General features: G+C 40.3%; 2 protein-coding genes across 5 annotated transcripts; one reads left to right on the forward strand and one right to left on the reverse strand.

Annotated features, from left to right (window-relative positions):
* Window positions 1–886: 886 nt before the first annotated feature.
* LOC113991060 lies at window positions 887–11,054 on the forward strand. Of its 3 annotated transcripts, none has more exons than XM_039384786.1 (3): window positions 1,312–1,361; window positions 7,036–7,122; window positions 7,283–11,054. In XM_039384786.1, the coding sequence occupies exons 2-3, from the start codon at window positions 7,075–7,077 to the stop codon at window positions 8,636–8,638; spliced, it is 1,404 nt and encodes a 467-aa protein (XP_039240720.1). In that variant the 5' UTR covers window positions 1,312–1,361; window positions 7,036–7,074; the 3' UTR covers window positions 8,639–11,054. The 3 variants fall into 3 exon arrangements, with proteins under 3 accessions (XP_027582861.2, XP_039240720.1, XP_027582860.2); XM_027727059.2 differs by lacking the exon at window positions 1,312–1,361 and adding an exon at window positions 4,962–5,003; XM_027727060.2 differs by lacking the exon at window positions 7,036–7,122 and having other exon boundaries at window positions 887–1,361.
* A 302-nt stretch (window positions 11,055–11,356) lies between these two features.
* On the reverse strand, window positions 11,357–21,778 carry FBXW2 (F-box and WD repeat domain containing 2). 2 transcript variants are annotated; one of them, XM_027727063.2, is made up of 7 exons: window positions 20,189–21,778; window positions 18,248–18,757; window positions 16,747–16,941; window positions 15,820–15,953; window positions 15,125–15,211; window positions 14,276–14,445; window positions 11,357–12,819 (listed from the first exon to the last, which is right to left on the reverse strand). In XM_027727063.2, exons 2-7 carry the CDS (start codon window positions 18,735–18,737, stop codon window positions 12,531–12,533), a joined length of 1,365 nt encoding a protein of 454 aa, XP_027582864.1. In that variant the 5' UTR covers window positions 18,738–18,757; window positions 20,189–21,778; the 3' UTR covers window positions 11,357–12,530. The 2 variants fall into 2 exon arrangements, with proteins under 2 accessions (XP_027582864.1, XP_039240827.1); XM_039384893.1 differs by having other exon boundaries at window positions 18,248–18,665; window positions 20,189–20,462.
* Between the last annotated feature and the right edge of the window lie 4 nt (window positions 21,779–21,782).

Raw genomic sequence — 21,782 nt, forward strand, 5'->3', positions numbered from 1 at the left:
TTGAAAGTGAACTGTGTTGGCTTTGCTACAATTTGAAGTGTAATAATGTAAAGGTGTTGCCATACGCATTTAATGCTACCATCTCCCCAGCAATAAATGCATTGTATGTTTAAATTCTCTAATACTCACAGGGAAAAAAAAGGTCTGTAACTTATGACCTTTGACAATAGAAAAAAGCATCCCACCATGGAACTCGTTCAAATGGTAACATTGTATTTTGTTGTAGGAATGATTCAGCTATCAGGTCTGTCTCCAAAAGTAGACAGGACTCCTGTAAACTACTGGATTTTATCGTTGTGTAATTATCAAATTTCCCAGTACTTTTTTAAAGATTGATTCGGATTTCGAAAATATAATGCTCGGCTTGTGTTTCTCCATTTTACACAAGTTAATGTGTAAGTGACAGTTCAGCGTCAGGGTCGAGTCCGGAGACTTCCCCGAGCACGGTGCGGCACTGCTGAGGTCCTTCTCCTGCACCTGGGCTGTCTATGCCGCTCATTCCAGGGATGCGTCTCCCCGGCACACGGCACGTGGACCTGGGTGATCGGGCAGACCTTGCTCCCCGAAATACTCCAGGACTGGCCGCCGCGTCTCGCCTGGGGCCTCCCTGCCCAACGCCCCGGGGGACGGGGCGGTAGCGGGCGCGGCCAGAGGCGCAGAGGTGAGGTCACCGCCCGCCCCGGGCTTCCCGCCGCCTCCGGCCGAGTCTCCCCTGCCCGCCGGATGGGCCTCCTCGGGCCGCGCTCCGCTGGGGCCGCTGGCAGGGGCTGCTCGCCCACCGCCGGTGCCGCGTCCAGCGATCCGTGCGGAGGCACCAGCCCGGCTCGATACTGCGAGCAGCCGCCCCGGGAGCGCCGTGCGGGGGTGGATGCGAACGGCCCCACCCGCACCGCGGCGGGCGGGGGCTCTGCCTGAGGCACGGCCTGGGCGAGGACTTGCGGGGTCTCTCTGGCCGCAGCCGGCGCCGCCTCGCCGGGCGGCAGATGACGGGCTCGAGCGCACCTGCCGGGCTCGGCTTAAGGGCGCCTTGCGGCTGCTGCTGTCCGTGCCGCGGAGGTGGCCGGGGAAGGGGCGCGAGGGCTCCGGTAGCACCGGCCCACCTCCCGCGGCGGTGCCCGCACGGGGCGCTGGTGGCGGCGGCGGGACCGAAGGCCGGGAGAGCCCCCGCTCTGCCGTCGCCGTGTGCGCGTGGTCGGCCCGGCGGGACCCGGGCGGGACTGGGCTGCGGCACCCGCTCGGGTTCCTGCAGCTGGCATCGCTCGCAGGAGAGGCTCGGGAGTTTATTTCCGTTCAAGAAATGTAAAATCAGATGGTCGTCAGCTACAGCATTATTTTACGGTACTGGTGCTAACCACTCAATGGTAAGTTAAAGGTACAAATCAAATTGTCCAAACCAGGCTTTTTGAGTCTACATCTAAAGACATGCCAAGCGTGGACTTTAATCTTGGATTTAAAGCAATGTATAACTGCTCTAAAGAGTAGTTCCAGTGTGTGGTGTGGGTTAACCCTGTTAGGCAGCTCAGTTGCTCACCCTTCCCCTTACAGTGGAATGGGGAGAGAATCAGAAGGGCCAATGTGGAAAAATTCATGGGTTGAGTAAAGAGTGTAAGAGGTAAAGCAAAGCCACGTGTGCAAGCAAAGCAAAATATGGAATCTATTCATTATGTCCCCTTAGCAGGCACATTTATAGCCATTTCCAGGAAAGCAGGGCTTCATCAGGTCTGATGGTAACTTGGAAAGCTACATGTTGTCAGTCACGTGTCTCCTCCTCTCCCCAGCTTTGATTGCTGAGTGTGGCATCATATGGTGTGGGAAGGGCCTTGAATCAGTTTGGTCAGCTGTATCCCCTGCAAGCTTCTTGTGCTGCCCTACTTCTGGGACAGGAGCCACATGAGAAACAGAGATGGCCTTGACGCTGTGTGAGCACTGCTCAGAGATAGATAAACAGCAATGTGTTTGAAACACTCAGTTTGGTCACCAAACACAGCACCCTGCTGGCTACCGTGGAGAAAATTAACTCTGGTCCAGCTAAAAAAAGTACAGTGTGAAAGACAAAAAGATGAAATAACAATCTTTTAAATGTCATGCAATTTTGATTTTGCCTGATCAATTTTTTTTCCAGTGGACACAAAGTCTAATTGTTTACCATAGGAGGAGTTTGCTTAGGGATGCACAGCAGATTATCATGGAGAAGTTTATGAGTGTACAGGGAACTGTGTGGTTTGTTAGTTCTAATGGCACAAAATAAGTATGTGGCAACACTGTATATTGGTCTGGCTTACCATCTGTGTATTTAGAATAGAAATGGCCAGTTTAATTTTTTTTAAGCAGTATTTTATAAGGAGTGGAATAATACTGCCTTCAGTTTAATCCTTCAAACAATATGCTCCTGACTTTGGATCTTATAAGAGAGGAAGGACACCGGTGTGTCAAAGAGTCTTTCTGAAAAATGTAATCTATGAAAAGATTAGCAACAGACAATCTAGATAAAGATGGTAAATGATTTGGAATTTTTATTTAGCACCAGTGGTTTGTGTTGTTACTTTTGACAAAAATCATAAAGTAGAGGATAGAAAATACCTTTTTTCAGAAATAATAAGTTACTAAGGCTGTTTGTTAGTCGTGGGTTTTTATTTAGGCCCTGCGTAAACCAAGGCTTAGGCTGTCTATTATTTCTGTACTACTGAATCTAGTATTATGCTTTGTATTAGCAACTGAAGCTCTGCAATCACCTCTATCAGTTTGCCCCCTATCCTTACCCTAGATTGGGAGATAAATAAACCGAGAGTTATCAAAAATTTCACTCAGTGTAAACTTTGTGAAGATACTGAAATGAGCAGCTTAAAAGGTCTTCAGCTGTCTCCATGCAAAGAAAACAAGTTACAAAGGAAGGCCATAATGCGGAGAGCATGTGAGGAAGATAAACAATTACCAAGAAATGGCTCTTGAACTAAATTAGCACTTGGTTCCACCTTTTAGTAAGGACTAAGGTTCCACCTTTTAGTGTCAGTTGTGGAGGATTAAAGACAGATGACGGAAAAGAAGTTCTGGAAGTAGAAGCTGTGCAGCAAAGGTAAAAACAACATCCAGTTGGAAGGCAATACAGAACAATTTCCATTTCAAAATTCTAAGAAGACAGACCAGGTATTGGAAGAATCTATAATAGGAGTTTATTAAAAAGTGTTGTGAGCATAGTGGTACAATGTGGCTAAAGCATGAGTGATTCCTTGGTTTAGGAAGGAAAAAAAAGATGATTTAAGTATATGAAAGTTTGTAGGTGCATTCTTGATCCCATACGAGCTTTGAGAGAAAATTTTAGAAGGACTGTGACAAAAGAAATAAGAAGAAATGTGATTAATTTGAGCAGCCTGATCTACTGAAATATGCCCCTACCTACAGCAGGGAGACTGGAACTAGATGATATTTGGAGGTCCTGTCCAACCCAAGCCATTCTATGATCGTAACTGTGACAAGAGCTCTTTATTGTGACCTTGCCGCAGAAGAAAACACATTGTGTAACTGCACTTGGCCAACAAACTGGGCAGATGTATATTAATCATTGGCTGATGACAAGCTCAGCCAATGTGATGTGATGCACCTTCAAAAAATGTAATCCTGGCATGTATTAAGGAAGAAAATTTCCAACAATGATGAGGGCTTGTTAATTGTCATGCACAAATGGACAAGGGACAGAGATTTCTAGTCTCCTGTATTGGAGATTAATTGAACCTTGGCCAAGCACGCAGAAGTGATTGGTAAAGGAAGAGTGTTTCTTCTGAGGCGGTTTTAGAACAGCTTGTCTTGCTTAATGAAACAGTAACAAATACAAAGACTGGGAGGTGATACGACTGCAGTCTGTCTGTCTGTCAGGGCAGTGAGGAGGAACAAAGCCTGCTTAGGGGGAATACTGCAAAGTAGCCATTGATACCAGTAGCTAAATTTAGCATTAAAACAAATTTGTATAATTTGTATCATGTTCTACTTGCATATTAATTGGAATTAAAAGATACAAAATTGGACTTAATTATTATTGGTTTTATAAAAGAAACCCTTTTAAATATGCTGAAAGCATACTTTTGAAGTTAAAATTTGCCAAGTACTCTCTGTAGTGAAGAAATTGAATGCTCCTAATTACACTGACTTTATGTATTTTCTGACTACGTATCTGTGCTGTTGATTTCAGGAGGTCAAAATTAATGAGTATGTTGGGGAAACCATGATTTTCACTCCTTAAATAACTGTGTATTTCTTTTCTTTAAGATTCTGTGTTCTGGTATGTCTTGAGCTCTAGATTTTGCTCTTTTTCTTTGCTTCTAGAACCTGCTGTTGTTTCAGTACTCTCTCACAGGTCCTCACAGGATCTGTATTTACCTATTTGAACTAGGCCTATAGTGTGTTAGGAAAAAAATGATTGCCCAATAAATACAGATATATGGTATATTTTTTCTAGTTCTTTTTAAGTAGGTGTGTGAACTGGGGATATATGGACACGAAAGATTAATTTCCAGAAGGAAACTTAAGTAGCCTTAAGAAAATCACCTATGTTTGATTTGCTTCAACAACTCCACACTCATTTGTAATTTAAATTAAGTTCTTGTGGCACAACTGTATTCATTGCTCAAGAGAAGGAAAACTTGTTTTTCTAGTAGGTGTGGCTGCTGTTACCGACATTAACAGAGCACCAGCTATCTGAAATACAGTGTGTCCATAGCTGACTTAGGTATTGTACCAGGATTTTTTTCCCTCAGTATTGTTCTGTATTGAATAATACTTGCAATTTACCTTAAAAATATTTAAGTTTTTATCTGTTTGAAAGAAACAATTGGTAGATTATCTCAGCAAAATACCTTAGCAAAAAATAAATGGAGGACTGAACAGAACTTCACTCAGCTATCTGCTTTAAAAGGTACTTTTTCCTTTCCAGTGTTCACTGTTTAAAACAGTTGAAAAGATGTATTTCTTCTTGTTTATTATCTGCTAGCAAAAGCAGAAGAAAAAAGCAGGTAATAAATTGATTCTGTTATTTAATGTTGACATGTTTTGATATTTCTTTAGTTAAAAACTATTCTAAAAGACTGAACAATATTTTTAAGTCATAAATAGATAAGTCTAAGGAAAAAATGTTAAATGTGACCTCCTCTATGTTGTAAGAATGCTAATTTATATAATAACATCCTTGGAATGAGAATGCTTGGGGAAGCTTTTTGTACTTTAGAATGTTTCATAAAAAGACTTAGAAAATTTGAGTTGTTTTCAGTCACAAATCTCCAGCTGAAAGTCATGTTGAAATAGAAAATGAAATAAAATTTATCTATGTTAATTTAGCTATGTAAGTGTGACTTCGCAAAATATAAAACTGCTTAAAAGTTTCTGCCCAAACTGTGGGCAATTAAGATAAAAATAGCTTAGGGAACAGGGAAGGCTTTTCAGCACGTAGAGAGGGGTGGGGAACCTGAAACTGTTTGAAGTGATAAAACTTTATGTAACTACTCTATAATGGTAAGAATAGGAGGTAAAACTAAGTGTCTATTTAGGTAAGGCAGACTGCAAAAAGAGTGTGTGTATAGATAATTTTAAACTTGCTACTTTCAAACTGTATAAAAAGCTATGGTATTCCTTTGCTCAGGGGAGTGCACTGGGGAGAACACCTACCCCTTTGCATTCCCCGGCCCTAATAGAAGTGCTTTTCAGATTGTTCAAAGGTTTCTTTGAATCAATGTGACAGTAGCAGACTCTTACCATGTATTTGCGGTTCTGATCCTAATTGTAAGAACTTCTGGGGGAAGGACTTCTCCGTTTCAGAGACAGAGGAGTCAGTGCTTTCTGCTGCTCCTTTTCTGCTTTGCGCCTAGTGGGATACAGTGAGATTTCTGGTGCCCTGTGACTGTTCCAATCTGTAAAGCAGTTTCTTGGTAGCTGGCAAAGGCTGCTGTAAATCATAACCCTTGGCAAATGGGGCATTTTAAGGAGTGTGTTGTGATTGTAGTTCTCCTTACTTGGCTTTCTCATGAAAGAGCAGTTGTGAAAATATTTTACATTATTCTGAAGGCATGAATGATTATTTTTTGCTTACTAGAAACATTTTCTTCATCTCTGCAACAGCATCACTTTATTTCGTGTTGGCATTTTACCCCACACTTCTTGCTGGCAGCTGGGGAAACTCTTCTTCCAGTCTAGTTTTCTGATCTGGCATGAATTTGATTAATCTGGGACACACTTTTTCCAAAGATCCTTGTGATACAAGCAGGCCTTTGAAGAGACTTGCTGTTACTTTACTGTTTATGGATCATATCTCAATGCCTAAAGATGAATTTGTAGAGAAAACTTCAATCTGAGCTCCATTTGCAGAAATTACTGCTTGAGAGTGCCCTGAGCTCCAGTCTGGGCATTAACACTTGCTCAAGACTGTGGCCATGCAGGACTCAGGGCTGCCTGTCTGTCCCTGCAGCAGCAGGAGTGTAAGAACCGACCGCCAAAATGTTCCAGGAGCTGAGCCAGCATTAAAGCAGGGTGAGGGGGCCCTGATCTCCAGTGAGCATTCATATGTGGTGACCTTTCCTGCAAGCCCTTCCTTGTACAGTGCCAAGTAGGGTAGAGCTGCCAACTGAGAATAAGTTTAATACCTGCATAGATTTCACCTGTCTACTGCTGGATTGTATGAATTGACCTTCCTCTGTATGTATTGCCTCATCTGTGGTGAACTGCAAATTAGGAAATTTATAAATTAGCAATTATATCTGAACCATTGTGTGCAATCCCCAATTAGTATGTTTATTATGAACTTGATTAATTCTATATAAATTTAATTTATATATCAGCCTCTTGCTTGTCTGTGAGAAGTCTGGTTGCAAGGATTTTTTTTACATAATATACGCTGTAGGGGAAACAAAAGTTTTGCTTTGCTTTAAGAATTACTGCCTAATTATTAAATTGGTTATTCTAAAATTTGGATTATAGAAAATATTGATTAATAATAATGATTAATAATTACTCCTTGTGCTGCTGTATATAGACCTCTGTTATATTCTCCTACAGACCCCTCCATGTACAGAAACTGCTCCAGACATCTGACAAATGGAGGCATTCAGAGTGTCACATGCAGTATCATCCATACCATTAAAGGTGTGTTCTGTGGCTGATTTTACATAAAAGCACAGTAGCTGGGTCTCTGATTAAGTCAGTGCAAAATGATAGAGATTTACCCCCATCTTATTTGTGAAATTCTTGAGCAATTATCATGAGTCGATATTATCTCATACACTACGTATTTTCTTTTTTGCAGATGTGGCAACATAAAGTACAAGGACAAAGAAATTTACATCCACCTTTAGATAAATTCAGAATGTTGTGTGGCAGGAAAAAATCTTACTTTGTTGCTGCTGTGTGCATTATTACTCTAACTTCAATGGTCACAGTTTCTTATCTTAGGTTGCAGAGACTTTCTCACCAGCCAAAAGTAATTCAAGAAGGTAGCAAATGTAGAGGGGAAATTGCCAATAGCACAATAACACCATTAAAAGATAACAAAACTTTTATTATATCCCCGTACTTTGATGACAGAGAAAGCAAAGTCACTCGTGTGATTGGGATTGTTCACCACGAAGATGTGAAACAACTATACTGCTGGTTCTGCTGTCAGCCCAATGGAAAGATCTATGTATCAAATGCAAAAATTGATGTTCACTCAGATAGATTTGGATTCCCTTATGGTGCAGCAGATATAGTTTGTTTGGAACCTGAAAACTGTGATCCAACGCATGTATCAATTCATCCGTTTGCACATGGAAATATTGACCAGCTGCCAAGGTTTGAAATTAAAAACCGCAAGCCTGAGCCCTTTTCTGTTGACTTCACTGTGTGCATCTCTGCCATGTTTGGAAACTACAACAATGTCTTGCAGTTCATACAGAGTCTGGAAATGTACAAGATTCTTGGAGCACAGAAAGTGGTGATCTATAAGAACAACTGCAGCCATCTGATGGAGAAAGTCTTGAAGTTTTATATAGAAGAAGGAACTGTAGAGATAATTCCCTGGCCGATAAACTCACACCTCAAGGTTTCCTCTAAATGGCACTTCATGCAAGATGGAACACACATTGGCTACTACGGACAAATCACAGCTCTAAATGACTGTATATACCGTAACATGCAAAGGAGCAAGTTTGTGGTTCTTAATGATGCTGATGAAATAATTCTTCCTCTTAAGCATCCAAACTGGAAAACAATGATGAGCAGCCTTCAGGAACAAAATCCAGGGACTGGCATTTTCCTCTTCGAGAACCATATCTTCCCAGAAACCATCTCTACTCCCATGTTCAACATCTCGTCCTGGAATACTGTGCCAGGTGTTAACATATTACAGCATGTTCACAGAGAGCCTGACAGGAAAGATGTAATCAATCCCAGGAAGATGATAGTTGATCCACAAAAGGTGATTCAGACTTCTGTCCACTCTGTCCTACATGCCTATGGGGACAGCGTGAATGTTCCCATGGATGTTGCCCTCATTTATCACTGTCGGAAGCCCCTTCAAAGAGACCTCCCCAGAGAATCCCTTGTCAGGGATACAGCCCTGTGGAGATACAACTCATCATTAATCATGAATGTTAACAAGGTGCTATCTCAAACCATACTGTAAGTTCAAAAGGGAAACCTCGGTTCTAAGGAGGGAAAGTGGAGAGCCACCCTTACTGTGGGAAGGCAGAGGAGGTTGGTTAAAGAGCACATCAGAATGATTTCCACATGAAGGTTACATTTTGCAGTGATTATTTAGGGAATCTATAGCAGAGCCAGGAGTCATTTAATCATATTAAAGTTCAATGTAGATTGCACTCTTGTAAAATTTGTTTTCAGTTAAAAAAATAAATTTAAAAAATCGGTATTTCTCAACTGATTCAGATAATGCAAATCAGTTTTCAACTGTACTAGAAATACAGCTATAGTCATTAGTATTAAACCTAAGTTGCTTAATTCTTGAAGTTTGTATGTCACTGGATACAAAATTTGTATGCACCGAGTAAAAGGTAAATTACTGTGTTAGCTCTACATTTCAACTGTAAAAAAATTAACCCCTCATGTTCTTGGAAATAGTGTCTGTTAAAGTGGTGATGTATTGTCACACTAAACAGCTGTTGGGAGTTTTGCTGATCCCAGTGTCTGTTCAACTGGGTTTTTGAGACATGTAAGTTTAAGAAGAAGAGTGATCACTCTAATTACCCACAGCTGTTCTGAATTACTTAAGTGGTAAGTGCTGAATTGTGTTGGAAAGGTTTAAAACAGAGGCAAGGGAAACAGCCTGGCGTTAAAGAGACTTTTGTGAACTGAAAAGAAGCTATTTCGAGGAGGAAAAAAATGGATGGCTGAACAACTATTTATGAAACATGTTAGTTTGTTGGGGGGTTTTTTGGGACCTTGAAGCCTCATAAGAAAATGTTTCTTCATGAAATTTAGGCATGAGTTGCATTTTTTTAGTCCATTATGTGGTGGGTAAGTTGAATTATATTGCTTCCTTGTGTAGGTGTAAGGGTACAGAAGCTGCATCTTTTCCAACCTTTATCTAAAAATAGTGCCAAGTAGTTGCTAACTTCTGCTGAAGGGTCAGATGGAAAGCAAAGCAAACAAAAAAACCTCAGTGTAGTTCCACGGTTTCAGTCATATATTTTCTGTTTGATAAGTCCCCAAAGCTGTATGTGCTGTACTGTTGTGGCATTGTATTAGAACATTCATTTGAAGGCACATCTGAGGGCAGTCAGTCTGACACTGGTGTCTGACAGAGGGAAGTGTGTGAGAGGTTTGCTTTTTTATATTTCTACACCAGTGTCACTCTTTCATCTCTTCATCTATTTTGTGGTGGCACATACCCTTAAGGAGCTCTGTCAGTACTAGATTAGTATTATTAGCTAGCAGATGTCCAAGAGGAACTTTACTTAGAGGTCTTCAAGAGACAGTCTTTAAAAAACTATTTGCTAATTGTGTTCATAATTATTAGCTGCTATGTTACTGGTTAAAATTTCATTTGTAAAACTAAAAGGGTAGAAGAGCAGCGTAGTGTGTACTGGATGCTTGTCATTGTGGTTTCTGCTTGCATACTCTGGGGCAATGTAGAAAAGGAAAATTTAGAGTTCTGATTTAGTTTAAACTTTTCTGCAACTTGTGAAATACCTGTGGCAGAATTCCTTTTCAACTACCACTTCACAGCTTTTGGCTAACTGCAGCATTTGCTTCGGAGTGGCTGCAATGTCTCCGAAAGTTTGTATCAACAAACTGGCAGCTGTATTTACAGCCCAGGTGCCTGCTGCAGGGGTACTGTCTTGCTTAGTAACAGGTCCACTTAGAAGTTTAGACTCATGTAGTTTGCAAGGGGCATCTGGAAGTCCAACTCATAGCATGGTTTGCTCAGGACTTTGTCTAGGCTGGCTGGACACACAGTCTCTCTGGGCAACCTGTTCCAGACTTAACCTAACCTCTAACAAGAGAATTTCTCTTGTTGCAGTTTGTGACAATTGGCCGTTGTCTTGCTGTATGAGTCTGACTTTGTCTTCTTTTAGTTCCTTATTAGTTAGCTGGAGACAGTAGCAGGGCCTCCCCTCCCCTTGCCCACCACCACCTTCCTTTTCCCCACCGTTCTTTCTGGAAGGCTGAACTTGGCTTTCAGTTTCTCAGTCATCTTGTGCTCCACCCCTCTGGATTCTGCATCATCAAGGTCACTAACAAAGTAGTTACCCACATTTTCCTGTTTCACTGATCTGGGTACAATGACATTTCTGGCATGCTCCTGTTTAATCTTTCAGTTAACACACTGTTTTACAGGTGGCTCCTTCAGAGGAAGCTGAGTTACCACACACATCATACACAGTGTAGTTACTCCTACATTAAGAATGATGAAAACTTGGTGTCAAGACAAGTAATTGAAAGCTTTCTACTTCATGTAAGCTTCCTTCACTTTTGAGTGCAGTTTGACTTGAGAGTTGTGAATTTGGGTTCAATTTTTTAAAATCCTTGACTACAGAAACATTTTTCAAAGTAAATTGGTATGAATAAAGGTGGAAAACTGAGTGCTTAAGACTCTGGCCTTGAATTTAAGAGACAGTGCTCCACTGTGACTTCATGCAATTCCTATTGCATCACTCAAATACTGATTCTTGCATATGAAAACTCCCACTGGTGTAATTAATACTGCAGACATTGGGGAACCCTGGCCTTCATTCAGTCCTAAGTATGAAATTGGGTCTCCTTGGAGAGTGGGAAGAAAAAAATCATATTAACGATAGTAATGCGAACAGTTTTGTCTTTTCAAGGACATGAGCCAATCTTCATGAAAACCCCTGTTTTCATGTTGTGTAAAAAAAAAAAAAAAGACATTAAGGGGAGATTTTATTTTAAGGGAGGAGGGGAAACCAACCTAAAGCGTTTCTAAAGCACGTGATGTCATAGATACAGCTTTTAAGTACATGTTAAATAGCACAAAAGTATGTGAACAAGTATTTGCTACTCAGCAGTTACCTTCTGTACGTCAGGTCTCTGATGATCAATAAGACCTTTTTTCAACTCCTGTGCTTTCCGGCAGACTTTTGATTTTTTTCTTTTTTTTTTTCCCCAGAGATGTGGCATTCTGTCATTTGCCCCTGCTTTCCAACTCTAGATGTAGCAAGTACTTTAAGTGCATTATGTTAACTGCAACTTCTGGAAAAAGTGAATGGCTGGTAGACATAATTTAATATAAGAAAGTGACTTATTGTAGAGATCGAAATCACCTTCCTATTCACTATATTTCTACCTACCTGTGAACTAAATTATGTTCTAACACAAACTACAGGAAATAAGGACTATAAAATACTGATCAAGCCATTCTGAGTTATGATGAACACTGTCAGAGGTTCTCTGCGGTTAACTGCGATGGCAAGCTCTGTCAAGAGATGAAAAGTTGCCTCATTCTTGCTGAGGAGAAATCACATTGACATGTTCCTGAACTTAAAGAAATTATTATTGTTAACATCTGATCCTAGTTAAAGGGCTCATGTGATTCTTCTATTTCAAAGGCTAAGTATTTAAAGCTACCAGAAAGAAAAACATTTTGGAGAAAGATTCTGGAGATAGAAAAGGTTTGCTATCTTCTCATTTTTGTTAAGCAGCCATGCACTGTAACCAGTATTTGCTGTTAGATGTATAAAAGCCTATGGTTCTAAAATAGTAGCTTCACCTTCTGTGAAGTCAGAAGTCAGGTCAAGCACTACTTCATTTCAGACTTGACAGCAGACTTGAATGGTTTAAACATTACAAGCTATGCTTCAGAACCCAAATAGGTATATTTAAACATGAGTATAGACAAAATGTTGTGGTGAATACTGTTAGCATGCTGTATTGCATTATGTCCAAAACAACCCATGCCCAAATGCCCAAATAAAAGTAAATGATTGTGCATTGCATGATGATACCATTGGGTGCGCAACTTTGGTTCATGCAAAGTCTCATTTTATGGACACGCTGCTGACAGTCCATATATTCCTGAAGATTCTGCATATGTGAGCTTTTCAGCCATGTTCTTTCCATAACACTAAATGGATGCTATGGTCTGGCATACTGGTGGCAAAAACCAAGCCCGTATCGTTTTGGCCATTTAGTCCATTTAACCAAGACATTTCACCAGCCAAAAAACTTGAACCTCTCTTTGACTTTCTATATTCTGGTAGTGGCCAGCGGCTTATCAGTTTTTCTGTCCTCAAGTCCATTATATACAGGTATCTGTTATCAAATAGTAGAGCAAATATCTCTCCAAAGCCCAGCAAGGACACATTTAAGAAGTCTGGAGGTTTGATAACCCTAGAAGACAAGAAAACAGTGTTAGAAACTCACAATGTAGTCATGAGCTTGAATTACTAAACCAAATCCTTAGGTGTCTATACTCACCCTTCTGAAAGAATTTAGTAAGAACTGGATGCAAATTTTTCAAATTAAGCAACTGAACACTTAGCTGCAGTCAGGCCTGTGGTTTCAGTTCTGACTTTGTGCATTCAGGACAGACCCTTCTGAACATAAATAAAAGTTAGGGTTTAAAAGGGACTGTTTTGCAGAGCTCAAGGGAAAAAAAGCCTTGTTTCCAGATACACACAGAAGAACAAATATACTCGTGTTTTACAATAAATTTCCATATGGATTTCATGTCTCAATATCTTAAAGAGGTAAAACATCTTGCTAATCTTTTGACCACTCTTTTAAAAGGCAGAAGTAAAACACAGAAATGCCTTATTGTGATAGGCAGGTAAGATAAATCATCCAAGACTGGTCCTTAACAGAATGCTGTTTTACTGATATAGCTCTATGCTAAGTTAAGCTTTTTCATCCTGGGGAGAAAGAAAAATATTTGTTAGTTCCCCAATATCTTTACGATATTTTCCCTTATTAAATAAAACTTGGAAAAGAAATTAAAGAGTTGAGGTTTCCACAACTGGCTGTACATTTGATCATAGCATTACATAAAGCACAGAACTGAGGCACAAAAATGTATGGAGCTGAAAATCCATTCGCACCAGTAAGAGAACATCTTTCTCTTTTGAAAGATGGGAGGGTAAACTAAGAGGTGAAATTACCCTGTTACTCTTACTGATAAGAAGCATGTCTTTAGGAGTAGATCTTTCAATGGTAGACACTCCCCAAATATTCAGGCCATTTGAATTAAGAGTTAACTGCTAGCAGTTCTGAAATGCACTTTTTTCTTTAGTAAGTTACAGTCTGATGCTACCATTTCTAATTGATACAGCTTCATTCTTTTTATGGAAACAGAATGCCATCATGTTTGATCCCTTACTGCAGTCTGATAGATTTCACTACCATTCCACAGCATTATCAAGAATGATAGATCAGTAGTGCTGTAAGGAAAAAGTCTTTTTAATTTCTTGTCTGATCAAAGGACCCTCAGAAATGTCTGCCTGGTTCTCTTACAGCAGTCTCTGTGGCACCATTAGCTTTGGGTCACTACAGTTTCCCGTTCACAACTCCTGGCACTGAAGTCTGATTTAACTCTATATTGAAACACTTCAGCTTACAGAATGAAAATGTGAAAGAGGAGTACCATGTGGCCATAAACCAAAACAGCAATCAAGTGATTTGTATTATCAAATAAGAAATTAGAATTTAACCTGACAATATGCATGAAGTAAGATGTTTACAGAATTTTTATCAAGATTCTTTTGGTCCCATCTAAAGTAAGTCATTAAAACTAGTATGTTCTACTTCTTATTTATTTAAAGAACACTGAATCCTAAACTGGAAGGTTTACCTGAGAATATCATAGCTGGCAAAGTCCCACTGGTACAGTCCTAGTGCTGAACTGCACACTATGTATTTACCATCAAAGTGCAGTCTGGGCTGTAGGGAGATGCTGCGATCTTCAGAAACAGACAGTGTTTTTAAGCACTTGCAGTTTATTTCCCTTCCAATAGGCCAAATCTGCAATTAAAACACAGTTTAAGACCATAAAAAAGTCACATTATAAACTGTTACACAGCAAGCCTCATAGTCTCTCCAGGCATCAGGTAAATGTGTGCGTGTTTTTTCAGAAATATTTATCTTCTTTAGGTAGGGGAATCAATTCTCCAAGTGACTTGTCTAACACTATTGTTGCAGTATATGTTGTTTCTAGCCTAAAAAACTCCAGTGAAAATGGATGCTTTAAAGAATGGCAAAAAAAAAAAAAACAAAAAAAACCCAAAAACCCAACCATCCAACTGGGACAGAAATCTAACAGCGTTTCAGTTATGAAACACTTCCATAGCCACAAACTTACAGCACTCTCCAACCCCAAAGTCCCCAACAGTAACAGTACTTGCAGTTAAGTGCTTCACTGTCAAGTTAGCACATCAGGCATGCACTGAAAGCACCGATTCTTTGCACTACCATTCATGTAGAGCCATCGTTTAAATCTAAATAAGCACTGATAATTACTGCTTAAGATAAGCACTGAAAAATTAGCTTCCAAAGAGTTTCATGCCTTGTATGCAGCCTCACAAGCAGAAAATATGGGAGAAAATAAAGCCTTATATTATTTGTAAACTTCAGCAAAGTACTCAAGCACTTTATTTCCCTGTGTACCAAAATGATATATATGTGAGATATATATAGTACATACCTTGATTTCATACTTATCTGCACTTAGGAGAATATGATCCCCAGGACTATGCATAAGAGATTTGACTTTGCACTTCTGCAAAACTACCTGTAATTGAAGGATGCAATAATTTATGTCGATGCTGGTAAATAACAAAACTTTCATTTGTATTTGTCACTTCACTAACCACCTGCATAGTGTATCCTTGTATAAAGGCAACACAAATAGAAAGAAAGAAACAACTGAAAGAAAACTAGTTTACGCTTTTATTGTTCCTGCTAGTGCCAATTTACTCTATTAATAAGCACACATACACCCTTCACCTGCAGAGTCACCCCCGATCTTCCAAGTTCTGAAATAATCAGAAGAAAAATACTGTTTCATGCTTAGATTTTTGTTATCAAGATCATTAGATTTTTTTTACATCATTCTTAAAGCAGCATTCTTTCAGAACCAATTTTTATTCAGTCTTTGAATCAAACACTGATTCCTAATTTTACTTCAGCTGCTTTGGAATAGAAATATCTTCAATGGTCTGAAAAGTTTAATTATAGCTTACTTTATTTTTCCTATTGAAATATTATTTTGCAGAATTTCCAGATGTTCTCCAGATTCTACAACTAGTTGCAGGGTTAGGATTAGAAAAACAAAATTTAGAACACGTTACAAATTCAGTGCAAGTGTTTGCGAGATTAATTAGAAATCAATATTCCCACCTTAGTGACCCATTCTGTGTGTCCAGTAAGGGTATTCAGGCACGTTCCTGTTGATAAGGCCCATACTTTCACAGTGAAGTCTGCAGAGCCACTGACCAGAACATCAAGTTCATCATTGTAATCCACACTAAAAACTACAAGCAAAGAGATACTAAATAAGGAATATCAGTCTCTGTGTTCTTCTGTGAGACACTAACTAGTAGCCTCTCTATGAATTTAGTAGCCTCTAAATTCATGTGCTACTTCATCTTTAACTGTTGTTCTTGAACTGTATACATGAATTGTTGCTCTGGATTCTTAAGTTTACATTGCAAAATTACTGAGGGTTTTGTCCAAATTAAGAGCATTTACATCAGTGGTTCCTTAATGGCTGGATTATGGCAGTGTAAGTAGTTCTTATTTCCAGAGTTCTAGTAAGACAATTTCAGCAGGATTAGCACATTTGATAGATCTCTTTACTCATAGGGGAACAGACCTACAGCTGAGTTGAGGATATTTTGAAGTAGAGGACAGAGAATTTAATTATGAGGGAAATGCAAATACAAATTCCCAGGTCCTATTCTGCTCTTTGCTGTAAGCTGATCTACAGTCTGGGGATATAAAGAATGGCCATGGCCATATGTTATCTAAGGTTTGCATCGTTTTGGTAGACATGAAACTACTGAATAACCATGGCATTTAGTATTACTTCCATGAAACTGCAAAATACTACATGGCTAAGATAAGCTCTGGCATATTTGAGGACAGATTTAGATCTGTTCTGGTCACTTCCCCTGCTATGGGGGAACTGAGGTGATTCAAGTGACTGAGGACAGAGCCTATAAAAATCAAAAAAGCTAATGTGCAAAGAGCTAACTAAATTATAATTTGTTTGATGATGATACGTTACTTGACTGGTGAAGTTACAAATCGAAAATTTCAACATACCTGCGCCAGTGTGTCCTCTAAAATGCTGTGTTTTTGCTCCAGAGCTCCATTCCCAACAGGCTACTGTGTTATCAAAAGATCCTGTGACAAGCTTTTGTTCATCAAACTTCACTGCAGCACAAGTGTGTGTCTGGATACCATATATGCACTGACCTGTGCTTACATCCCACAGTTTTGCAGACAAGTCATCTGATCCTAGAATATAAAAGAACAGGATAACTGGAAGCAAAGAGTAAATAATATTTCCAATCCTATACTCATCTTTGTTCGTTATAAACATAGCATTTACACAGAATCACAGAATGGTTATGGTTGGAAGTGACCTCTGGAGGTCAACTCTTCCAGTCCCGTTACTAAGCAGGGCAACCCACAGCCCAGGACTATGACCAGACAGCTTTTGAGTGAGCCCAAGGATGGATTCTCCAAACCATCCTGGGCAACCTGTGCTCAATCACTCTCACAGTAAGAAAAGTAAAATCACTCTCACATTAAAAAAGTGTTTAAAGGGAACCTCTCGTGTTTTAGTCTGTGTCCACTGCCTCTTGTCCCATCACTGGGCACCACTGAAAAGAGCCTGGTTCCCTCTTCTTTGCATCCCCACTTCAGGTACTGATAACATCCTGAGCCCTATCTTCTTCAAGATAAAAAGTCCCAGCTCTCTCAGTTTCAGTTGTTGGTTTCTAGTAATCATCTTACAGTACCAACAAATGTGGGAGTACTTAGTCAGGATTCTCAACTTAGCATATAATGTTGTCATCTCAAATGATTGGGAAATCCTTGGAATATTCTCTAACAGCAGTTCATTGTAATTCTGTTACTGTTCTTTCACACTTAATGCTTCATATATGTTCTGTCTGTATTCTTAAGTTCAAACTGAAATCTTGGAATCTGCAGTGTTCAGGGAGGAAGCTGAAATTATGTGCAAGTCAGACTAGTAGCAAGGTTAAATCTAGTTTACATGTCTTCATAAAGCACTTAGGTTAAGAACTGAAAGTGCTTACAGTCTTGTTTCAAGGAAGAAGATAGAGGACTTTTTCTGCCACACTTTGGGAGACTGAAGTGCTCACACAGCCCAAACGAGGCCCCTTTACCTGAAAGTTATCCTCCTAGAGGATAACTAACATATCCGTACTTCTCAAATGAGCTTACTAATAGCAACAGCATGAACAGAGTCATAGAATGTTCTGGACTGGAAAGGAACTTAAAGATCATTTAGTTCTAACCACCCTGCCATGGGCAGGGACAATGATACGTGCTGTTACTATTTTTTTAACTAACGGAGAAATTGATCTCCTTGTTTTCTTATTTAAGTGACTAATGGGTTTATTAGTGCAGCGGGTGTTTCAGAAATTGAAAAAAAAAAAGTAATTTTGAATCATCTAAACTGCATTTGCACTATGAAAATAATCTGTCTGGTAAAGGAAAAGAAAACTGTCAATAATCATAGGAGGGGAAGAGAAAATAAAGAATTGTAAGACTCCAAGTTGTCTGTCCTTCCTACCTGTACACAGAAGTCCATCTTTATAGTAAAGTGCATATACTCTGGCACTGTGTCCAATTAAAGAGGATGTCTCAAAGGCTTCGTGGTCCTTCAGTTGTTTCATCCTTAAAATAGCCTTTAGGTAAACCTTCTTCCAATGTAGAGGATCTTGAACAGAGTCATCTATCTGCCAACCCAGATTCTTACATGCAGTCTGCCACACCTCTGTACAGGCACTTATAACCTTGTTCCACTGCTTAGAGACGAGGCAACATGTGAGTAAGGTCTGAGGATCAAGCCATTTTAACAGATAAAAACTAAGTTCCAATGGAAGAAGTTTGAGGAAGTCCCTCTTGAGGAGAATCTCTAAATTATTGGAGAGGTGCCTGAGCTGGACTGCTCCACTCAAGCTAATCAGGTGATCCAGAGTTTCATTTTTCTGCAAGTCCGTCAGAGAAAGAAATGTAATAGAAATGTTATCAAGCCATGCTTCAAAGTCCTTTTTCTCCATAAGGCTATGGAAAAATTTACCTGTGATACATCAAAATACTGTATTAGTTCTGTTCAGAAAACAAGGTAAGAATCACATCTTTATTACTGGTACATCAGTATTCCAAATGGCACGTTAACACATAGAATGAAGCGAACAAATGCTTTTTAAAGTATTCAGGACTAAGCATTTGCATGCACTTTGAACTATCATTTGTCCCCCATCAGACTTAAAAGTAAATTGTATGCAGGTAGTGAATGTTAGTATTCATTATGAATGTTAACATCTTTCTTGTTTTAGGTTAACACTTTCAAATTCTGAGTCCAATAAAGTAAAGGTTAGTTTAAGTTTTGAACCTATTATAACAAGTAAACACTGTCTTAGTTTACTCATGGATTATACTGATAAAAGAAAAAAACCAAAGCACATAAGCAGAGCAATAAGCTAGTTACTGACAGAACTTATTTGTATCTTTCTCCTGAACTATTTTAAACACAAAGCAGGTAGCTAGTAATTTTTAAAAAAGATACAAAGAGATGTCCAACAAATTGGGTGAAGGATACATTAGTCATATTTGAATTTGGCTTGTGTAAGGACCTGAGCTTGTGCTGGTCTATTATCAGTTTTGACACGGTTGCACCACTTTGACCTAGATGCATTAAAAAAAACCCTCCTCTGTCTTTTTTCCTATTTTCCATGTTTATTTCCACTGAGCACTAACTGTGAAATTGAATACCACCTCCTGAAATACATGATCTGCATGTACTTATACTATCCTGTGGCGTCTCAGCTTCCTGGAACCATTGATTAGCAAGACAAATGTCAGGTAAACAGTTTAAAAATCATAATTATTTATTTTCTCTGGAAGGTCTAATTCCATTCACTAGACAACTGTCTGAATTTAATGGAAGCTCCCAAACGGAAAGAATTGAGGAATCTGAGTGGGACTCAACAGTATGTTTATTTGTACACACTTTACCTTCATAGAATAAGATCTTAGAGTACACCTCTTAACAGGGCATAGTAGTACAGAAAAGTACAGTCTTCACTATAAAAGGCTGCACATGGCATGCCATTATTGATAAAAAACACAAGAAAGTTCTGGGTGTCAAATGCACAGAAACAGCTGCCCCTATCGAGTCACAAGTTCATACAGTAACTTTTATCTGCTGACAGCTTTCCTCAGCACATATAGCTGAGCACATCTGCTGTTCAGATAGGCCTGTGTTCTCTTTAAAACATTCTAAGAGGCTGTCTCTGAATAAAAAATCCGGTAAGCTCTAAGGTGTTTGTTGTATTCAATATGTGAAGCTAATACTGAAATTAAGGGCCGCCGAAAGCGATGCTGGAGCCCCGTGCACGAGGCTGTTTCCCAGGCGCTCCGCAGCCGGCGTGATCGGCTCCCCTCGCCCGCCCCAGCTACCTCCGCACACAAAGAGCACGCCGAAGGCTGGAGACTCCGCGCCGCTCACCTCAGGAGTCGGCCCGGCGCGGGGTGTCCTTCGGCGGGCAGTCGCCACTGCTCGCGCGGCCCCCCGGAGCCCGGACCGGGCTGGGGCTTCCCTGCGGCCATCGCTCCACGGCAGGACCGGCTCCCGGCACTTCCGCGGCCCGCGCCACAGCCTACAGGCACCCGCGGCGGGAGGAAAGGGGGCGAGCCCGGGGCCTGAGGAGCGCCGAGTGCTGCAAGGGGCGGGGGAGGCCGGGCCTGGCCGAGCCGGGAGAACCGGCGGCACCGGGGACACGGAGCGCCAGCCGCTCTCCAGTCAGGTGGCTTCCGGCGCACTCCTTACGTCATCACTGCCCGCCGCGGCGCTCCCGCTCCCCGGGCCGGGGCTGCTGAGGCGTCTCGCTGCCCGCTGGGGTGCCCTGCCTGCGACTCGTACCCGAGGGCGGCAATTTCTGCTCGTTAAGAATATTCCTGTAATTAATATGATATAAAATGCACTAGCGTTTATCATACTGCCTTAAAAATCACTTATTCTCTGTCCTTCTGTTAGAGGCAGCGTGTTGCTGGAACCGTCCAAGAATCTGAACATGAAAACTGCATCCCCCTTACTGGATTAATTTGGACATTATTTACTTTTTCCTTTAATATGTACTTAACTTGCATTTATTTTCTTCTGTTTGTAATTGCAGGGTTTGCCCGTTGCTGTAGTCCTGTTCCATGGCTGGTGATACCTGAAATCTTCCCACGTTTAGCTTGAGGTGTGTCCAATGCTGCCTGTGTTAAGGAACTGGGTTATGGCCTTCTTGGTAACCAAAGAATTTAATGTTTTTATATTAAGCATCATAACTTACAATCTGAAGTGACTTTTCATAGGGAAATTTATTAAAGATGCTCCTGAGAGAGCCTTGAGCCACAGTCTTCTCTGGCAGAACAGAGCTGTAGCTGTATGGGAGTGAGCTGTAATAATGTGGATTCTTGTTCCTCCTCTCATGAGAAGACATGCCAGTATCTTTTCTTCTACTATGTAAATTAGATTTTAATTTTGTAAATAAATAAATTAAATTTCCTTGCTCCACTCTACCTTTTCTTTATGGCGTGTTACAGTGAAGAAGGTCATGATGTAGCCTGGGTAATGTTACTTGCAGAGTGCAGTATTTGACATTTGTATTGCTGCTACAATTTCTGGGATGCCTGACCACAGACTAAGTCTTAATCCCAAATGGAGATGAATGCTTGGCCTTCACACCTGTGAGGGTTTTTTCCTACTGCTGTCAAGTTGGCTAGGAATGCATTTAAATCACAGGAAGGGCTGGAGCTCTTAGGAGAATGTCTCCAAGACTTCGGGAAAGATTGATGCTTTTTCAAAAGGAATGACAGGGTCTGGGAGACAGCAAGAATATACACTTAGTCAGAAAAGGAAAAATACTGTCTTTTCTAGTGTTAATTTAAAGGGTAAAGATCTCCAAATGAAGCAGGTCTCAAAGTCTAAAAGATGCCTGGAAACATAAACCAATTTGGATTATAGTTTTGGTCAAAGATGGGTAAAGCTTAAGATACAAACACCAATCTCACAGGTAGGATATAGCCCTTCAAAGAACGCAAATGGAATCGGTAAT

Source organism: Pipra filicauda, unplaced genomic scaffold (genome assembly GCF_003945595.2).
Source record: "Pipra filicauda isolate LSUMZ 115617 unplaced genomic scaffold, ASM394559v2 scaffold100_size2392355_pilon, whole genome shotgun sequence".
In the NCBI taxonomy this organism is placed as follows: domain Eukaryota; kingdom Metazoa; phylum Chordata; class Aves; order Passeriformes; family Pipridae; genus Pipra; species Pipra filicauda.